At 44.6% G+C, this 21,476-nt stretch overlaps 1 protein-coding gene across 4 annotated transcripts in view; it reads right to left on the bottom strand.

The window, feature by feature from the left end:
* RCOR3 (REST corepressor 3) overlaps positions 1–490 on the bottom strand; it is a 58,397-nt gene extending 57,907 nt beyond the window's left edge. For 2 of the 4 annotated variants that reach the window (XM_028852849.2, XM_077937181.1), the window contains exon 1: positions 136–490. In XM_028852849.2, the coding sequence (XP_028708682.1) occupies positions 136–304 (169 nt within the window). In that variant the 5' untranslated portion in view covers positions 305–490. The remainder of the gene's footprint in view (positions 1–135) is intronic. The other 2 variants (XM_028852852.2, XM_028852864.2) reach the window with 1 other exon arrangement.
* Positions 491–21,476: the final 20,986 nt, after the last annotated feature.

Genomic DNA, 21,476 nt, shown 5'->3' with positions numbered 1-21,476 from the left:
GCACCGGGAGTTCGAGGCTACCGCAGCGCCCGGGCTCTGAGGGGAGGGAGGGCGGGAGAGCGGCGAGGGGAGGGGGCTGGGGGAGGGGAAGAGGGAGGGGGGCAGGCGGGCTGGCGGGGAGGAGTTCGAGGCTACCACCGTGCTCGTCGTCGCTGCTGCAGCCGCTCTCGGGCTCCGAGTAGTGCAGCCCGCCGTTGGTGGACGAGGCGCCGCTGCCGCCGCCGCCTGCCGGGCTCTTGGCGCTGCCGTTGGCCGACCGGTTCTTCCCCAGTAACTCGGGCCCTTTCTCCATCATGCCGGGCATGGTAGAACAGGGGAGGGGGAAAGGTGAGGGGAAGAGGTAGGCGTCAGGGTGAAGGGGGAGATGGCTTAGAGAGCTGGCGGGAGGGAAAGGAGGAGGAGGAGGAGACGGCGGCGGCGGAGGAGGAGGAGGCTGTTAATATGGAGCCGCCATAACCGCCCCGCTCCGGCAGTAGCGCAGTCGCCTCACAACAACCCGCCCCGGCCCCGCCTCTCTCCCCTCCTCCCTCCGCCGCCGCCCGCCCCGCGCAGTCCCGGGCGCCCCTAGGCCGCGCTGCGCTCTACGCCGCCGCCGGTATCACTCCGCCCCGCAGGGAGGTTCCGGCCGCCTGGGGGGAGGGGAAGGGGGGAGGGGAAGGGGGGAGGGGCGGGGAAACCCCGCTCGCCGGCAGCCGGGCCACCCCAACGGAGTGCTAATAAAATCGCCACCGAGGCGTGGCTGCCGCGCGGGCTTTCTTCCTAGGGGGCGCTCCGGAGCGCGGGCGGGAGGTGCACGCGAGGGAGCGGGACTCTTTGCCCTCTCTGGGCGGAAGGAACGCGGTCATTCTGAGAAAGGACGGGCGCGACCCGACCGGGCGACTGCGGGGAGCGGCCCCCCTCTGCGGACCCGGCTGTAGGCACGGTTCGGAGTGCGGCCGACCTCAGATGTCTGGACGGGCAGTCCGCTCAGTTTCCCGGTGTTCACCGGAAGCCTCGAGCTGGGGGCGCGCGCTGGGCCGCCGTGCAGTCGCGCAGTCTAGCTGGGCGGCTTTGGGGCTCTGAGGCCCAACCGGCGAAAGAAGTAGACTCGGCTCTAACGATCTCCACGCTACAATTTTTGTTTCTGGATCTCTGAAGTGGGGCCCAATTCCCTAGAGGGAGTGTGGGGATGACGGGATGAGTTTCCGGGGCTGAGCGATGCAACTGTGTTTTGCTGAAGCCCTTCTCCCTCATCCTAACCCTACTGTCTTATTCTTCCCACATTTCTTTCCTTCTTTCTTTTCTTTGATGTTTTAATAGCTGGGGAGTGAGTGCTGTGAGTGATGGGGAAATAAGATGAACAGGAGACCTGGTCCAGTAGACACGTTTTCATTTCTCGCGGACCTGCGATCTCCTCTTGGAGCGCTGGGGGAGAGGGCGGAGTCCCCCGGCGGAGGCGAAGCTAGAGCTGCGTTCTGGCAGCGTTTCCAGCCTGGAAGGAGATGTGCTCTGTAATGCTTTTCTGAATTGCATTCGGCGAAAGGAGTAGGAAACTGCGTTTATTCCTTCACCAGATTTGAGGGCGTGTGCTGCGTGCCAGGCTGCCTGGCATTGGGGGCTGTTTATGATTTTCTTTTCCTTTTTTTCTCATTCCTTTTTTCCCCCCTTACGAATAAGTAGAAATAAGTGAGGATTTAACTGCCAGCGTCTAGTATGCAGGTGTATGCTGAGCGGTATTGGGGTTCAACAGATACTCTCCAAATTCTTGAAAATAAAGATTGTCTTGTAATAATTATATTATGGATCAATCCAGAGTGGATCAAACCAGAAATGAACGTCTCTGGCCAGAGCAAACCTTACTGAAAGAAATAATATATCTAACTCAGGAATTGAGCCAAGAAAACCCTGGGAAGTGAATATTTCTAAAGTGAAGTGTGTGTATACAAAACTATCTGGTTCTGGTAGTAGAGATAGTCTCATCTCTCTATTAAAGCTTAATGTGATTCCATTAAATATTTGAATCATAAAACTGGACCTTTTATTCTGTTCCTTTTCTCAATAAATACAATTCTGAATATTATTTTAATTCCCGTATAGTTTTCCTACAAGGAGAGAATGCCCTGGCCAAATGAAATGAATAGCCGTTTTCCTTGACGGTCGTATTTTTCATTGCAAATTAATACACTGGTATATTGGTTTTTATGCAGCAGCTTCTAATGAACATGATTCAGCTTCTTTGGTCCTGTAACACAAAAGCTAGACCCTGTCAAATGCTACTCACACTGAGGCCTCTGAGCCAGCCAGCTTTCTAACACCCACCGTTGTGGCGCCCCATGCACTTTCCTGCAAAAAGGAATCTGCATATAGATCAGGAACCAAAACATTGGAAAGATTTGGGGACCTTTGTAACTTCTGTTTATTAGTAAAACCAGTAAAGTGAGAAGATTCCCCCTCGAGCACAGCACAAAAGGGCAGACGCAGAGAAGACTGCATTCCACGGTTGGGAACAGAACCTGGGCCAGGGGAAAGTATGGCATTTTTTTAACCTATTTATCATTATTTTTTTTTTTTTTTTTTTTTTTTTTTTGAGACGGAGTTTCACTCTTGTTCCCCAGGCTGGAGTGCAATGGCACGATCTCGGCTCGGCACAACCTCTGCCTTCCGGGTTCAAACGATTCTCCTGCCTCAGGCACCCGAGTAGCTGGGATGACAGGCATGTGCCACCACGCCCAGCTAATTTTGTATTTTTAGTAGAGACGGGTTTTCACCATGTTGGTCAGGCTGGTCGCGAACTCCCCAACCTCAGGTGATCCGCCCGCCTCAGCCTCCCAAAGTGCTGGGATTACAGGCGTGAGCCACAGCGCCCGGCGGCATTTCCTAAAAAGGAAAGTATAATAGGTTTCTGTTTTGTTCCTGAAGAAAAGGAAAGCACCTGAAGCTGGCCTGGTTCTGAATAATAATGGGCCTTAAAATGTTTCCCAATAGCTAACAAGGACTAATATACAAAGAGAAAAGGTCTAAGGCGAAATCTTGGAAATGCCTGTCTGTAACGGGTTAGAAGAGGAAAAGCAGAAGCTGGATAGGGAAGAAGAATGCTTTAGAATGCCTTAACAGGCCGGGCGCGGTGGCTCACGCCTGTAATCCTGGCACTATGGGAGGCCGAGGTAGGCAGATCATGAGGTCAGAAGATCAAGACCATCCTGGCCAACATGGTGAAACCCCATCTCTACTAAAAATACAATAATTAGCTGGATGTGGTGGCGGGCTCCTGTCATCCCATCTACTCAGAAGGCTGAGGCAGGATACTCGCTTGAACCCAGGAGGCGGAGATTGCAGTGAGCCAAGATCATGCCACTGCACTCCAGCCTGGCGACAGCGAGACTGTCTCAAAAAAAATTAAAAAAACAAAAAAGAATGGGTTAATAAGCAGTGTCCACTGATGCAGAATCATGAGAAGGGCTTAAGAAAAGACCTTTGGATTTAACTAGAAAGCTGTTGTTGATTTTTTTGGCTGGTGTTTTACTGTGTTTTTAAAAGTTTTACTAGTTGCATATTTTAAATTTGGAACAGAATACTTTCTCGTAGTTACAAAGTCAAAAGATAGGATGTACTTCAGTATTGTACTACAGATCCCAGCAATGCATAAAGGCAAGGGAAAATGTGTAAGGATTGGAAAGAAATACATAAACCTGTTATCTAGAGAAAGCATGATAGTCTATCATTTTATACATAAAATTACAGTAATCTACACACTTAGTATTAAGTGATTTTAAGCAAGTTGCTGGATACAGTTAGCTATAAAAATCAATTGTATTTTTATGTGCTAGCATTAAAGAATTAGAAAATGAGTTTTTAGCCAGGCACAGTGGCTCATGCCTGTAATCCCACCAGTTTTGGAGGCTGAGGCAGGCGTATCACCTGAGGTCAGAAGTTTGAGACCAGCCTGGCCTACATGATAAAACCCTGTCTCTACTAAAAATACAAAAATTAGCCAGGCATGGTGGTGGGTGCCTGTAATCCTAGCTACTCAGGAGGCTGAGGCAGGAGAATCGCTTGAACCTGAGAGGCAGAGGTTGCAGTGAGCGGAGATCACGCTATTGCATTCCAGCCTGGGCAACAAGAGTGAAACTGCATCTCTAAATAAATAAATAAAATTAGCCAGGCATGGTGTTGCACGCCTGTAATCCCAGTTACTCGGGAAGCTGAGGCAGGAGAATCACTTGAACCTGGGAGTCGGAGTTCACAGTGAGCCGAGATCACACCACTGCACTCCAGCCTGGGAAACAGAGTAAGACTCCGTCACAAAAAAAAAACAAAGAATTTTTAAAAAATTGATACACAAATGCATCAACAATTTCAAATACCTAGTGTTTGAGTTTCCTGTGGCCATTGTAACAAATTACCACAAACTCTGTGGTTTAAAACAAACTTATGGCCAGGCGTGGTGGCTCACATCTGTAATCCCAACACTTTGGGAGGCTGAGGCGGGCAGATCACGAGGTCAGGAGATTGAGACCATCCTGGCCAACATGGTAAAACCCCGTCTCTATTGAAAATACAAAAATTAGCTAGGCGTGGTGGCACGTGCCTGTAGTCCCAGCTACTCAGGAGGCTGAGACAGAAGAATCCTTTGAACCCGGGAGGCAGAAGTTGCAATGAGCTGAGATAGCACCGCTGCACTCCAGCCTGGGTGACAGAGCAAGACTCCGTCTCAAAAAACAAAAACAAAACCAGAAAGAACGTATGCTATCAGTTCTGGAGGCCAGAAGTCTGAAGTCAAGGTGTCAACAGAGATGTGCTCCGTCCAGAGGCTCTGAGTAAGAATCTGTTCCTTGCTTTTTCCAGTTTCTGATGTCTGCTGACATTTCTTGGGTTGAAGCCACATCACTCCAGCCTCTACCTCTCTTATATAAGGACAATGTGATGACATTTAGGGCCCACCTGGATAATCCAAGATCATCTCCTTGTCTCAAGATCCTTACCCTAATCACATCTGCAAAGACCCTTTTTTCAAATAAGGTAACAGTTATAGGTTCCAAGGATTAACACCTGATTTCTTTGGGGATAGGATTCAGCCCACTACTATTAGGAATAAATCTTTCTTTTTTTTTTTTTTGAGACAGAGTCTTGCTCTATCGCCCAGGCTAGAGTGCAGTGGTGCGATCTCGGCTAACTGCAAACTCAGCTTCCTGGGTTCACGCCATTCTCCTGCCTCAGGCTCCTGAGTAGCTGGGACTACAGGTGCCTGCCACCGCGCCTGGCTGAGTTTTTTTTTGTATTTTTAGTAGAGACGGGGTTTCACCGTGTTAGCCAGGATGGTCTCAATCTCCCGACCTCATGATCTGCCCGCCTCGGCCTCCCAAAGTGCTGGGATTACAGGCATGAGCCACTGCACCCGGCTAGGAATAAATCTTATGAAAGATGTGTAAGAACTCTATACTGAAAATTATGTTATTGAGAAAAATTACAGAAGACCCAAATGAATGGCTATACTCATGGATTGGAAGACTAGATATTCTTTTTTTTTTTTTTGACACCGAGTCTTGCTCTGTCACCCAGGCTGGAGTGCAAAGGCATGATCTCAGCTCACTGCAACCTCTGCCTCCCAGGTTCAAGTGATTCTCCTGCCTCAGCCTCCTGAGTAGCTGGGATTACAGTCATGTGCCACCACGCCCGACTAATTTTTGTATTTTTAGTAGAGATGGGAGAGATGGGGTATCTTTTTTTTTCTTTTTTTTGGGGGGGTGACAGAGTATTGCTCTGTCACCGCGGCTGGAGTGCAGTGACACAATCTTGGCTCACTGCAACCTCCACCTCCGGGTTCAAGTGATTCTCCTGCCTCAGCCTCCCAAGTAGCTGGGATTACAGGTGCCTGCCATCATGCCCGGCTAATTTTTGTATTTTTAGTAGAGATGGGGTTTCACCTTGTTGGCCAGGCTGGTGTCGAACTCCTGATCTCAAGCCTGCCTCCGCCTCCCAAAGTGCTGGGATTACAGGCGTGTGCCACCATACCCGGCCTAGAGATGGGGTTTCACCATGTTGGTCAGGCTGGTTTCGAACTCCTGACCTTGTGATCCGCCCGCTTTGGCCTCCCAAAGTGCTGGGATTACAGGCGTGAGCCACCGTGTCTGGCCTGGAAGACTAGATATTCTAAAGATATTCTTCTAACCAAATTGATTTAGTAGATCTAGAGTAATCTCTACTAGAATACCAGGAGGGTGTGAGAGTGTATGTGTGTGTGTGTGTATTAAATTGCAAGCTGATTCCAAAATTTATATGGAAATTGGGAAGGTCAAGAACAACCAAGACAATCTAGAAAAAGAACAAAGTTGGAGGATTTATACCACCACATATTACTGCTAAAGCAGCTATAAAAATTATTGTGGTACTGGCGTAAGGATAGAAAATAGAAACATGGATCTGTATAGAGTTCTCAAACAGATGCTTATGTGAACATTTTATTTATGCAAAGGTGACACTGTAGTAATGTGGAGAAAAATTGACATGTCAATAAGTAGTGCTGGGGCAATTGCATATCATGTGGAAAGAAAGTAACCTTGATGCCTACTCATACTGAAAAAAAAAATCAAAATACGTTGTGGACCTCAATGTAAAAGGTAAAACAATAACACTTTTATAATTTTAGGTAGTCAAACATTTCTTAAATAGGACAGAGAAAGCACTGTTTATGCCTGTCATGGTGGCTCTTACCAGTAATCCCAGCACTTTGGGAGGCCAAGGTGGGCATATCACGAGGTCAGGAGATTCAGACCATCCTGGCCAACATGGTGAAACCGCATCTCTACAAAAAATACAAAAATTAGCTGGGTATAGTGGCATGCACCTGTAGTCTCAGCTCCTCAGGAGGCTGAGGCAGGACAATCACTTAAACCCAGGAGGCAGAGGTTGCAGTGAGCTGAGACCATGCCACTGCACTTCAGCCTGGACAACAGAGCAAGACTCCATCTCAAAAAAAACAAAAAACAAAAAAACTACTTATAAAGGAAAATATTGAGTATTCTAGATACAGAAAATAGTATGGGAAAGACAAAGAATATGGAATTAAGATGTTATGTCAGAGAACTAAAAATGGTTTTGTATTCCTAGAACATGAAGTGAACCCAGAGTTAGGCAAGTTGTGAGTCACATTAAACCTTTTATAGCATTCAAAAGGGTTAGGCAATTTACAGATAATGAAACAAGATCAGAGCGATCTAAGCAGGAGATTGGGTCCAATTGGTATTTTAGATGGAATAGAATTTGCACCCCCCCCCCAAAAAAAAGGAAGCTATTGAAGTAATCAAGAAATGATGAGTCTTAAATTACAGCAGTGGTAGCAAGGCTAGAGGCAGGGACAGATAGAAATATTTAGTAGGTAAAATTAGCAAAATCTGGGGACCAACTAAATAAAGAAAGTCGAAAGGAAGGGATGAATTTAATCTGATACAAGGATTTTGGCTTAGGTGTCTGGAGAGATGATTGTGTCAACAACTGAGATGATGAATACTGAATATTTGCCATTTTACGGGACAAGAAGGATGAGTTGCCAGGTATGGTGGCTCACGCCTGTAATCCCAGCACTTTGGGAGGCCAAGGCATTCAGATCACCTGAGGTCGAGAGTTCGAGACCAGCCTGACCAACATGCAGAAACCCCATCTCTACTAAAAATGCAAAATTAGCTGGGCATGGTGGCGCATGCCTGTAATCCCAGCTATTCAGGATGCTGAGGCAGGAGAATCACTTGAACCCCGGAGGCAGACGTTGTGGTGAGCCAAGATGGCGCCATTGCACTCCAGCCTGGGTAACAAGAGCTAAACTCTGTCTCAAAAAAAAAAAAAAAAAGAATGAGTTTATTTCTGGATATACTGGGTGCTCCATAGTGAGATATCCAATATGCAGTTGGACATAAAATTAAGATCAGCGCTGGAGAGAGAGGAGTTGCTAGTGATTGATTGTAGCTAACCAAGGTTGTAAGACCTGTCTTAGTCCATTCAGGCTGCATAACAAAATACCTCAGACTGGGTCATTTACAAACAATAGAAACTTCTTTCTTACAGTTCTGGAGGCTGGTAAATCCAAGATCAGGGAATCAGCAGATTTGGTGCCTGGGGAACATTCTCTGCTTCATAGATGTTGCCTTGTTGCTGTGTCTTCACAAGGCAGAAGAAGCAAGGCAGTTCCCTTCAACATCTTTTATAAGGGCACTAACGCCACTCATGTCTTAATCATTTCCCAAAAGGCCCCGCCTCTTAATACTATCACATTGGGTATTAAGTTCCAACATATGAATTTTGGGAGAATACATATATTCAGACCACAGAAAGACCTAACTAAGTCACACAAGAAGAGCATACAAGATGAAAAGTATAATGAGCTGAGAATGAAAAGCAAGGGAACACCAATATCAAAGAGTCTAAAAGAGGGGCAAAAATCCATGAAAGAGAGTGAAAGGAATTGAGAAATAGGAAGAGAACTAGGAGAGTGTGCTTTACTGAAACCAGGGGTATAGAGAGATGCAAAGAGAAACAGGGTCACTAGGCCAAGAGAGGTTAAGACTCAAATGCTTATGCAAGTAAGAAGTCATGAATTATTCTGGTAAGAGCAACTTTACTGGGATTACTGGGCTGAAAAGCCAAGCTGCAGTAGATTGAGAAATGGAGTAAGGAAATAGGAACGAAAAATGTGAGCCTACTCCAGCAACGTACTCATATGGGTAAGGACAGGAACACACACGACAACACATAGTGTCTTGAAGCAAAGTAACTATGGAGATACAGCCAACAATATGTATATATCTAACATTTTATTTATTTATTTATTGAGAAGGAGTCTTGCTCTGTCACCCAGGCTGGAATGCAGTGGTTCGATCTTGGCTCACTGCAACCTCCACCTCCCAGGTTCAAGCAATTCTCCAGTCTCAGCCTCCTGAGTAGCTGGGACTACAGGCGCACACCACCATGCCTGGCTAATTTATATATATATATATATTTTTTTTTTTTTTTTTTTTTTGAGACGGAGTCTCACTTTGTCGCCCAGGCTGGAGTGCAGTGGCGCGATCTCGGCTCACTGCAAGCTCCGCCTCCTGGGTTCATGCCATTCTGCTGCCTCAGCCTCCCGAGTAGATGGGACTACAGGCACGCACCACCACGCCTGGCTAATTTTTTGTATTTTTAGTAGAGACAGAGTTTCACCGTGTTAGCCAGGATGGTCTCAATCTCCTGACCTCAGGTGATCTGCCCGCCTTGGCCTCCCAAAGTGCTGGGATTACAGGCGTGAGCCACCACGCCCAGCATATATATCTAACATTTTAAAGTTGAAGTACAAATGCTGTTTCCCCACTATTATCATTTCCCCCCTGTTATCAGATGGGTGTTTAAAGCTACAACTTTATGTTAAAAAAAAAAAAAAAAAAGGAGTAGTTAGTAAGTAATTGGGGTCTGTGTGTTTAGAAGATGCTTTTTTTTTGAGACAGAGTTTCACTCTTGTTGCCCAGTCTGGAGTGTGGTGGTATAATCTCAGCTCACTGCAACCTTCACCTCCTGGGTTCAAGCGATTCTCCCGCCTCAGCCTTCTGAGTAGCTAGCACACCCGGCTAATTTTTGTATTTTTTTAGTAGAGACGGGGGTTTCACCATGTTGGCCAGGCTTATCTCGATCTCCTGACTTCAGATGATCTGCCCGCCTCGGCCTCCCAAAGTGCTGGGATTACAGGTGTGAGCCACCATGCCCGGCAGTAGATGCTTATTCAATGTTTGCTGAATTGAACAAATTGAGTTCTAAATGTAAGCTTCTAAAATATTTTTCTGTAATAAAATTAAAATTTTTATCTGTATTTTTGTTATTGCTGTTATTGGTTTTTAGCCTTTAAAATTAACACACACGCACATACATATAATAGGATGTATGAGAACTTTTCTTTTTTTTTTTTTTTTTTTTGAGACGGAGTCTCGCTCTGTCGCCCAGGCTGGAGTGCAGTGGCGCGATCTCGGCTCACTGCAAGCTCCGCCTCCCGGGTTCACGCCATTCTCCTGCCTCAGCCTCCCGAGTAGCTGGGACTACAGGCGCCCACAACCGCGCCCGGCTAATTTTTTGTATTTTTAGTAGAGACGGGGTTTCACCGTGGTCTCGATCTCCTGACCTTGTGATCCGCCCGCCTCGGCCTCCCAAACTGCTGGGATTACAGGCGTGAGCCACCGCGCCCGGCAAGAACTTTTCAAAAAGAATGAAGCATGTCTATTTATACCAATATAGAACAATCTTAAAGATATTTTAAGTAAAAAAGTCAATGTTCAAATATAAATAAAGCATTTACATATTTTCATGTATATTTGTGTGTGTATATATTCTTTCTAGCTGCCTATATATGTTCAGAATATATATGTTTTTGGTTTTTTTTTTTTTGAGATGGAGTCTCACACTGTTGTCTAGCCTGGAGTGCAATGGTGCGATCTTGGCTCACTGCAAACTCCACCCCCCAGGTTCAAGTGATTCTCCTCCCTCAGCCTCCTGAGTAGCTAGGATTACAGGCACGCACAACAACGCTTGGCTAATTTTTGTATTTTTAGTAGAGATGGGGTTTCGCCATTTGGGCCAGGCTGGTGTGGAACTCCTGACCTCGTGATTCACCCCCCTCGGCCTCCTAAAGTGCTGGGATTACAGGCGTGAGCCACTGCACCCAGCCTCAGAATATTTTTGAAAGAGTACACCAAAACTGGTTATATCTGAGGAAAAGGTGTCACAATCTGGGATGGAAAGGGGGACTTTATCTTCCTGCATATTTTTTTGCATGGTTGGACTCTTAACATGTATAGGTGTTATTGTTTCAAGAAAATAAGTGTTTAAAGAATCAACTAATAGACAAAACAGATATTTACAGTAAAAAAAATTAAAATAATGTAAAAATAAAGTTATAACTAATTGAAGTTAGAAAGTAGAATGGAAGAGGCAAGATGGAAAGAAGATGGGGTGTTAGTATCCTCATTTTAAAAAATAAAAAAAGTTTTCAGCAGGGCAGTTATTGTGGATTATACCTTGATTCACCAGCTGTACTAGGCACATAGGAAAGGCCTCAGTTGAGCTCCTGTTTTATTCATATTATTCAGGTTAATTATGATTTTCTTTATGCAACCACTTACGCTGAAGCGTTCATTGATTTGTTCTTTGATTTTCCTTCATTATTATTATTTTTTTTGTTGTTGAGACTGATCTTGGATCTTACTCTGTCACCCAGGCTGGCATGCAGTGGCATGATCATAGTTGACTACCACCCCAAATTCCTAAACTCAAGCAATCCTCCTGCTTCAGCCACCTTCCTGAGTAGCTGCAACTACAGGTGTGCACCACCACACCCAGCTAATTTTAAAAAATTTTTTCACGGCAACAGGGTCTTGCATGTTGCACAGGGTGGTCTTGAAACCACCTTTGCAAAAATATAATTGAGGAAATTATGACAGTGAAAGAGATCAGACCTAATTAACTCCATCTTGCTTCTCACCTTTAAGCTGTCTTTGTTCATTCCTGGGCGTAGGTGGAACTAACTTTGGGAAGGAATTCAGTTCATGATTTGACTCTGAAATGAAATTGATAATAGCCCTTTTTTGCCTGGGACCAGTCTGCTTTTGCAGGACTAACAAATTAGCTACAAGATTAGAAATTAGGGTTTATGGGCCATGCAGCCTCTGGCTCCAAGAGTCTGAACCTCCCCAAATTGCTCCTGGGGATAACATCACTATTATGAAACCTAACATCAGTACTTGAGATATTTTGCAGACCCTGCACTGGATGGACCAACTGACACCACCCAGACTGGTAATCTGGCTCAACCAGTTCTGCCATCCCACCCAGGAACAGAAGACAGCAAGAAAGTCTCACTTGGATTACATCTCCAACCTGACCAATCAGCACTCCCCACTTCCCAAACCCCTACCCCACAAATTGTCTTTAAAGACTGATTTGAGCAATAATAAGACTCCAATCTCCCGCACTGCTGGCTCTGCGTTAGTTACTTTTTCTCCATTGCAATTTCCCTGTCTTGATAATTTCTGGCCTCAAGTGATCCTCTCTCCTTGGCCTCCCAAAGTGCTGGGATTACAGGTGTGACCCACCTCATGCAGCTTCCTTATTACTTTAGAAGTGTTGGTCTTTAACTCCAAAATAGAATCAGGTGATCCTGAGAAGCATGACCAGGGGACTGCCTAACATTAAGCCAGCTCATGTTGGACACAAACATAATAGGGAGAAGGAACTTTAATTTTTTTAATTTTTAAATTTTTATTTTAATAAATTTTTTTAGAGCTACTGATCCCCACAGCCAGAGAAATCATGTAATCTTAAGGTCTGGTAACCTTTATTTTTACCTCCTGGAATAGTCACCATTTCTGAAATTATAAATTCAAACAGATCTTCATTTGAATGTCTCCATTTAAACAGATACAGAGATAGTAACTCTGCATCACAGAGTAGATCCCTCTCCCTCCCTCCCTCCCTCCCTCCCTTCCTTCCTTCCTTCCTTCCTTTTCCTTCCTTCCTTCCTTCCTTCCTTCCTTCCTTCCTTCCTTCCTTCCTTCCTTCCTTCCTTCCTTTTTTGATGGAGTCTCGCTCTTGTCCCCCAGGCTGGAGTGCAGTGGCGCGATCTCAGTTCACTGCAACTTCTGCCTCCCAGGTTCAAGCGGTTCTCCTGCCTCAGCCTCCCGAGTAGCTGGGATTACGGGCGCGTGCCACCACATCCAGCTAATTTTGTATTTTTAGAAGAGACGGGGTTTCGCCATGTTAGCCAGGATGATCTCTATCTCCTGACCTCAGGTGATCTGCCTGCCTCGCCCTCCCAAAGTGCTGGGATTACATGTGTGAGCCACTGTGCCTGGCCGATCATTTCATTTTTTAAAATGTTTAAGTCTTTTTTTTTTTTTGAGATGGAGTCTTGCTCTGTCGCCCAGGCTGGAGTACAGTGCTGTGATCTCGGCTCAGTGCAACCTTCACCTCCTGGGTTCAAGCAATTCTCCTGCCTCAGCCTCCCGAGTAGCTGGGACTACAGGCACACACCACCACAGCCGGCTAATTTTTGTATTTTTAGTAAGAGATGGGGTTTCACCTTGTTGGTCAGGCTGGTCTTGAACTCCTGACCTTGTGATCTGTCCGCCTCAGCCTTCCAAAATGCTGGGATTAGAGGCATGAGCCACCGCGCCTGGCCAAAAATAAAAATGTTTAAGTCTTAGAAAACGTATTTTTTTTTGTACCCAAAGTTCAACTACATACAAAAGAAACCCCAAACAGCAGTGTCTTAAACAAAATGAAATTTTATTTATTTTCATGTAAAAGACATACAGAAGTAGGCAATATTGGGCTGACATGACAACTGCAATGAACTGGTGAGGAATCCAGACTTCTTCCATTTTGCCCTCCACTGTTCCTGGAGCATAACTTTTACCCTTGCAATCCAGAATGGCTGCTAGAGTGCCAGTCGGGACCCTGCTACGTGCAGCAGCACACAGGAGTAAAAGCCAAAGAGCACACCCCTCTCATTAAGGAGACTTCCGGGCAGTCTTGCAAAGCACTTATGCTGATACATCAACATCCACAGCTTAGTCACATGATCCATCTAATCTCAAAGGAGGTTGGGAAATTTCAAAGTGCCCCACTAAAAAGCAGGGTTCCATTGCTAAGGACTACAAAGGAAATGAGTACTGAAAAGCAGCTAGCAATCTCTGTCACACTAGCTCTTTAAATACTTAAAAACAGCAATCAAGTCCCACTTAAGCTTCTTTTACAGACTAAACATCATTATTCCCTTTGACAAATCTTCATTGACACTGTTTTCAGATCCTTCAGCTTTTTGATTGTCTCATGAAAAGTTCTAATTTGTACTTCAAATAAGACAAACCACCCCCCCCCACCGCCGCCGCCCCGCGCCTTCTGTGAGATCTGATTAATGCAAAATCAATTGGAAATATTTTGGGGTCTTTGCATATTTTTATTAATCCATCGTAAAATTAGCTTTCTTGGCAACAACTGCACAAGGTTACTAAATTTGGTGTCATCTGCATCCCCTGGGTCTTTTTTACATCTGTTGTTATTTAGCCTGATCTCTCCCCGTTTATACTCCAGCAGACTTTTTACTTTCCTTTTTTTCCCTCCTGAGTGTGTATAAATGTATTGCTATTTAATTTCAACTGGCTTGTTTTAGCTTATCTGAACATTTTGGGAACTTCTTGAATTCTAACTTTCTCACCCAATGTATTAAATGTCTCACATGTGGGCATTTGCACCTGTAGTAAACTGAATTTCTATTGAAGAACAGGAACAGAATTTTAATATATATCCTCAGCATCAGGTGAAATATCTAGTGCAGAGTAAATTCTCAGCGTTGTTTAATGAATGAATACTGCAGTTGAAAATAAAGAACATTTTCTGGCCAAGTGCAGTGGCTCACGCCTGTAATCCCAGAACTTTGGGAGGCCGAGGCGGGCGGATCACGAGGTCAGGAGATCGAGACCATCCTGGCTAACACGGTAAAACCCCGTCTCTACTAAAAAAAAAAAAAAAAAAAAAAAATTAGCCGGGCGTGGTGGCAGGCACCTGTAGTCCCAGCTACAGGGGAGGCTGAGGCAGGAGAATGGCTTGAACCTGGGAGGCGGACCATGCAGTGAGCCAAGATCGCGCTGCTACACTCCAGCCTGGGCGACAGAGTGAGACTCTGTCTCAAAAATAAAAATAAACAGAACATTTTCTATGTATTTTTTAAAATCCTGGAGTTGTTTGTGACAGGAAACTATGAAACCTCATTATCTCCTAAAATAATGTGAAAGTAAAGTAAATCTTGGGGCCCCCAAATCACTAAACTAAAGGGAAAAGTCAAGCTGGGAACTGGTTAGGGCAAACCTGCCTCCAATTCTATTCAAAGTCTCCCTTCTGCTCGCTGAGATGCATATCTGATTGCCTCCTTTGGAAAGGGTAATCAGAAACTCAAAACAATGCAACCATTTGTCTCTTATCTGCCTTTGACCTGGAAGCCCCCTCCCCACTTCAAGTTGTCCTGCCTTTGCTTTGAGTTGTCCCGCCTTCTCCGAACCAAACCAATGTTCATCTTACATATGTTGATTGATGTCTCACGTCTCCCTAACATGTGTAAAACCAAACATGTGTCTGACCATGTTGGGCACCTGTCAGAACCTCCTGACGCGCACTTGGGTGCGTGTCTTCAACCTTGACAAAATAAACTTTATAAATTAACTGAGACCTGTCTCAAATGTTCAGGGTTTACAGTAATATAGATATTTACCCATCTGGACGAATTCTATTTAATATTTATACGGTCTTTTAAACAAGCAAGTTAGCAATTATGTAAATTTCTTCCTGTTATATGATTTTATAAGGATTTATTTGCCTAAATAAAAAGACTAGACAGTGAAAACTTTAAACTTTATTTATTTATTTATTTTGAGACGGAGTTTCACTCTGTCACCCAGGCTGAGGTGCAGTGGCACGATCTCGGCTCACTGAAACCTCCGCCTCCCAGGTTCAAGTAGATTCTCCTGCGTCAGCCTCCTGAGTAGCTGGGATTACGGACGCGCTAAAGTTTACATTTCAAGTCAGCCTCAGTATGCTGCATTCTTTACTAACACATTCTCTTCTTTTTTTTTTTTTTCTTTTTTCTTTTTTCTTTTTTTGAGACATGGTCTCACTCTGTTGCCCAGGCTGGAGTGCAGTGGCGCCGCCATCTTGGCTCACTGCAACCGCCACCTCCCAGGTTCAAAGGACTCTCCAGCTTCAGCCTCCTGAGTAGCTGGGAGTACAGGCACGCGCCACTGCACCCTGCTACTTTTTGTATTTTTAGTAGAGACGGGTTTTCGCCATGTTAGCCACACTGGTCTCGAACTCCTGACCTCAGGTGATCCACCTGCCTCGGCCTCCCAAAATGTTGGGATTACAGCCGTAAGCCACCATGCCCCGCCACATTCTCTTCTTTGTTTCACAAATTATAAAATAGAATTCATAGCCTTTTTCTGTTTAAAAAGACTGTTAAGGAATATATTCATTAAAATCAGTCTATAGAGATCTCCGGGATCCAAATTATAAAGTAATCTGAAGATGTGGGGATAACATTAGATGTATCAACCACTAAAATGGAAACAAAATAACATTAAATTGATTTGTGGAAATAATCCTGGAAAATAAAATGTTTCAGAAATTTGCTTCTCGTGAGATTAGAAGGCTCCTAAAATACTTTCTTTTTCTTTCTTTCTTTCTTTTTTTTTTTTTTTTTTTTTTTTTGAGACGAATTCTCACTCTGTCACCAGGCTAGAGTACAGTGGTGCGGTCTTGGCTCACTGTAACCTCCGGCTGCTGGGTTCAAGTGATTCTCCTGCCTCAGCCTCCTGAGTAGCTGGGATTACAGGTGCGTGTCACCACACCTGGCTAATTTTTTATTTTTAGTAGAGACAAGGTTTCACTGTGTTAGCCAGGATGGTCTCCATCTTCTGACCTCGTGACCCACCCGCCTCGGCCTCCCAAAGTGTTGGAATTACAGGCGTGAGCCACCACACCCCGGCCCTAAAATACTTTCTTGGAGATTGGAGGTAGTAATCTAAATATAATGTGTAGAATAATCTATAAATTTGGCATAATGACAGAGTCATTAATGTTAATTATTGTTGGTAGTATGTTAATTAGTAGTAGTAGTATTAAATATAGACATTAGAAATCACATCAAAGCTTCTTCAGAATTGGCCAAGGAGATGGCACCATGAATCTATACAGTGGTCTCTTATCTAGATAGGAATATTCCTGTAGATAATAATACAAAGAAATGGGTCCCCTGGAAAATCTTATTAGGATAAAAAGATTAATTGATTGACAGAGTCCTGCTGTATTGTCCAGGCTGGAGTACAGGGGCATGATCATGGCTCAATGCAGCCTCAAACTCCTGGGCTCAAGTGATTCTCCCGTCTCAGCCTATCCAGTAGCTGGGACTACAGGCATGTGTCACCATGCTCTGCTAATTTCTAATTTTATTTATTTATTTTTTTTTGTAGAGATAGAGTTTTGTTATGTTGCCTAGGCTGGTATCAAACTCCTGGACTCAAATGGTCCTCCCGCCTCCACCTCCCAAAATATTGGGATTACAGGCATGAGAAAAAGTAACTGTTGCAAGCTTTGGCACACCGCACACACATGCACATACACACACGGCCACCTTCCCCACCACCCCTGCATATAGGGCTCTCCTAGATATACTTTGATCTTATTCCATTACTTTGGTTGTCAGAACAATGTCATTCGATTCAGCATAAACCAAATTTGTGGCTCTCAGGACTTGGCCTTCATGCCGTGCCCTTTACTCTCTTCCCTCAGTACTTACAGCTGTGATTTGGTCTGAGGAGGAGGAAGCAGGGAGATTGTCTTCTTATTAATACCTCACCATCCACAACCAGGTTGTAGTCTTTATTCTGTTGATTACTACTGTTTCTCTGAGTAACACTCACTGGGTATAGCAGACCCGAATGCATGGGATATTTTTGTTGGTTATTGGAAGTCCCTCTAGAATCCTCCACCTGTATGAGAGATGCTCCTTGATAGGAGAGGTACAGCTCAACCTTTACCTCTTCCACCTTAGCCCATACAGGGAGTGATACACCTCATAGCTCTTACTACTGTGACCTCTCACCCAATGGACAGCCCTCTTGGATGGAGTATCAAAAACATAGTAAGTATCAAGTTCATAATAATGGGAATTATAAATTTAGACAGGTATTAGAAATTACTTCCCATTACTTCTGAGCTGTGAATTGCATTTTGAAAACAAAGCTTTTCAGTTGTGATATATTTGAAGCCTCTGTGAAGGATCTAGTATTCTATAGACTGAAGTGTAATCATAATAACTGGATAGGAAATTATTAAGTTGTATTTATTTATTTATTTATTTATTGACGGGATCTAGCTCTGTCATCCAGGCTGGAGTGTGGTGTTATGATGTCGGCTCACTGCAATCTCCACCTCTGGGGTTCAAACAATTCTTCTGCCTCAGCCTCTGGAGTAGCTGGGACTACGGGCACACACCACCACACCTGGCTAATATTTTGTATTTTTTAGTAGAGATGGGGTTTTGTCATGTTGGCCAGGCTGGTCTCAAACTCCTGACTTCAGGCGATCTGCCCACCTCGGCCTCCCAGAGCACTAGGATCACAGGCATGAGCCACTGCGCCCCACCAGAAAGTATTAAGTTGAATAAAGCTGTGGGGAAAAATTCTTACCTTTGCTTCTAATATATAATTTTATGTAGCATTTAAGCTAGGAATATTGTAAGCAGATGGAATTTTATTTTTATTGAGACGGAGTCAGGCTGGAGTGCAGTGGCAGGATCTCAGCTCACTGCAACCTCCGCCTCCCGGGTTCAAGTGATTCTCCTGCCTCAGCCTCCCGCGTAGCTGGGACTACAGGCATGTGCCATCATGCCCAGCTAATTTGTACTCTTAGTAGAGATGGGGTTTCACCATGTTGGCTAGGATGGTCTCAATCTCTTGACCTCACGATCCGCCCGCCTACATCTCCCAAAGTGCTGGGATTACAGGCATGAGCCACCACGCCCAGCCTGAGGAGATGGATTATAAATAGAATGAATAAAATATGTCAGTGTGAACACCAGGGCTTAATACTATTTATAAATACTATTTTTTCTTTTTTTTTGAGACGAAGTATTGCTCTTGTCACCCAGGTTGGAGTGCAATGGCGCAATCTCAGCTCACTGCAACCTCTGTCTCCCGGGTTCCAGCAATTCTCCTGCCTCAGTCTCTCAATTAGCTGGGATTACAGGTGCCTGCCACCATGCCCAGCTAATTTTTGTATTCTTAAGTAGAGATGGGGTTTCACCATGTTGGCCAGGCTGGTCTCAAACTCCTGACCTCAGGTGATCCACCTGCCTCGGTCTCCCAAAGTGCTGGGATTACAGGTGTGAGCCACCATGCTTGGCCTATAAATACTATTTATTTTTATTTATTTATTTTTTAAATTATTCTTTAAGTTCTAGGGTACATGTGCACAATGTGCAGGTTACATATGTATACATGTGCCATGTTGGTGTGCTGCTCCCATTTACTCGTCATTTACATCAGGTATTTCTCTTAATGCTATGCCTCCCCCCTCCCCCCACCCCACAACAGGCCCCAGTGTGTGATGTTCCCCGCCGTGTGTCCAGGTGTTCTCATTGTTCAATTCCCACCTATGAGTGAGAACGTGCAGTGTTTGGTTTTCTGTTCTTGCGATAGTTTGCTCAGAATGATGGTTTCCAGCTGCATCCATGTCCCTAATACTATTGTATTAATAAGAACTTGCTGCTTAAGTTGCAAGAGACGGAGACTTATCTTGAAATAGGTTAAGAAAAGCAGGGGTTATAACAATAAGCACTAATTTCCGCTCAGTTGTTTTGGGTTAGTTAGGGCCAGCCAATCTACGCTGGACTCAGCTAGGTGGCACTGCTGCTCTTGGCTGCTCATGTATCTGAGGGTGGTTGGTGGTTGGCTAACATAGGCTGAGCCTGGCTAAGTGGTTTAGCTCAGGTGGCTCTGCCCCATATACCTCTTATCCTATTGATACCTGCAGACTAGTCTGGGCATATTTTTCTCATGGAAATGGTAGAAGTGCAAAAGAGTAAGCCCAGTTGCGCAACGACTCATCAAACCTTTGATCTGCTATCATTCCATTGGCTGAAGCAAGTCATATAGGAAGCCCAATGTTCAGGGGCAGAAAAATATCCTCCACCCATGGAGGTGAGAGACGAATCTCTCTGAACAATAATCTAATCTATCAAAAATATAAATATAGCTGAATCAAAAGTTTCACAAAACAATTTTTAACAAGTGGTTTGTGATGCATGAAAATATTTTCTATTTCATTTTATATTATCTTGCTGGTTAACCCTCACTGCATTGATTTTACAACCCTTCAAGATCTTTAATTTGAAAAACAATGCCCTGGACAAAAACTGATTCAGACAGACACACATGATCTGTGTTTTAGAAGCATCAACTGTGCACCAAACAAAAATAATTCCGATAGTTCTCTCTCTAGCCTCATTTAACTAGGGTAGGATGTTGGTGTGGGGATATACGGAGTTGCATTAGTGTTACTCTAGTCAATGTTACTCAAGATGTGGTCCACAAACAAGCTAGTTCACAGATGGGCACCAATCCACAAACTATTCATTACCAGTCCACAGTGAGATAAGAGACCTATGCCAGAATGTAAATCAACACACTGCTTCTTTCATTGAGGAAGTCTTACTTAAAAAAACAAAAGCCAAGTACACGAAACTGCATACTTACTGACACAGTTGCTTTACACTCTAATGAAAGCTCCTTATCTCAATCTGACTAGTAATAAACAGTTCACAGAGCAGCACTCTGAGTGGCATTACCTAAGGAATGCCCAGAATCTTCTAGACAGGAATCTCCATAAAATAGTTATCTTGTGGATCTGAGACAAAGGAAGAGCATTTTAGAGAAGAGGATTGTTAGGCATTTCATAAATATTGTAGGGAAAGAAACCAGAAATGAGAAAGGGGCCCAAGAAACAAGAACAGAGGACTAAGTGATAGAACAAGACTTTGGAGAATGAGGAGGGAGTAGGGACAAGGTGACTAGATTGGTTGGAATAGGAGGAAGTATACCTCCTCCCCTGAGACTAGAGAAAACTAAAAAGGGGACACCTACCAATAAGTTTCTAGGTAATGGTGTTAGACAGTGGAGCATTTCTCTTTTTTTAATTTTAATTTTTTATTTTTTATTTTTGAAGTGGAGTCTTGCTCTGTTGCCCAGGCTGGAGTGCAGTGGTATGATCTCGGCTCACTTCACCCTTTACCTCCTGGGCTCAAGCAGTTCTCCTGACTCAGCCTCCTGGGTAGCTGGGACTAGAGTCGCCCGCCACCACACCCAACTTTTTTTTTTTTTTTTTTTTTTTTTAAGATGGAGTCTCGCTCTGTCGCCAGGCTGGAGTGTAGTGGCATGATCTCGGCTCACTGCAACCTCCAACTCCCTGGTTCAAGCGATTCTCCTGCCTCAGCCTTACAAGTAGCTGGGATTGCAGACACATGCCACCACACCCAGCTAAGTTTTGTATTTTTAGGAGAGACGAGATTTCGCCATGTTGGCCAGGATGGTCTCCATCTCCTGACCTAGTGATCCACCTGCCTCCGCCTCCCAAAGTGCTGGGATTACAGGTATGAGCCTCCGCGCCTGGCTTACTTTTTGTATTTTTTGTAGAGATGGAGTTTCACCACATTGGCCAGGCTGGTCTTGAACTCCTGATATCAAGTGATCTCCTGCCTTGCCCTCCCAAAGTGCTGGGATTACAGGCATGAGCCATTGTGCCTGGCCTGACAGTGGAGCATTTCATGCCTGATGGTATCACTCTTCTCAGTGAAGAGGAAAGGCCATGTGCTGAAAGAGGAGAGAAGGGGTAGGTGTTGAGTAGGGTATCTGAAAGGAGCAGTGAAGTTATAGAAAACT

The sequence above is a fragment of the Macaca mulatta genome, chromosome 1 (assembly GCF_049350105.2).
Source record: "Macaca mulatta isolate MMU2019108-1 chromosome 1, T2T-MMU8v2.0, whole genome shotgun sequence".
NCBI classification, from domain to species: Eukaryota; Metazoa; Chordata; class Mammalia; order Primates; family Cercopithecidae; genus Macaca; species Macaca mulatta.
Note: the sequence above shows the minus strand (reverse complement) of the source record. Positions and strands in the feature narration are given on the sequence as shown.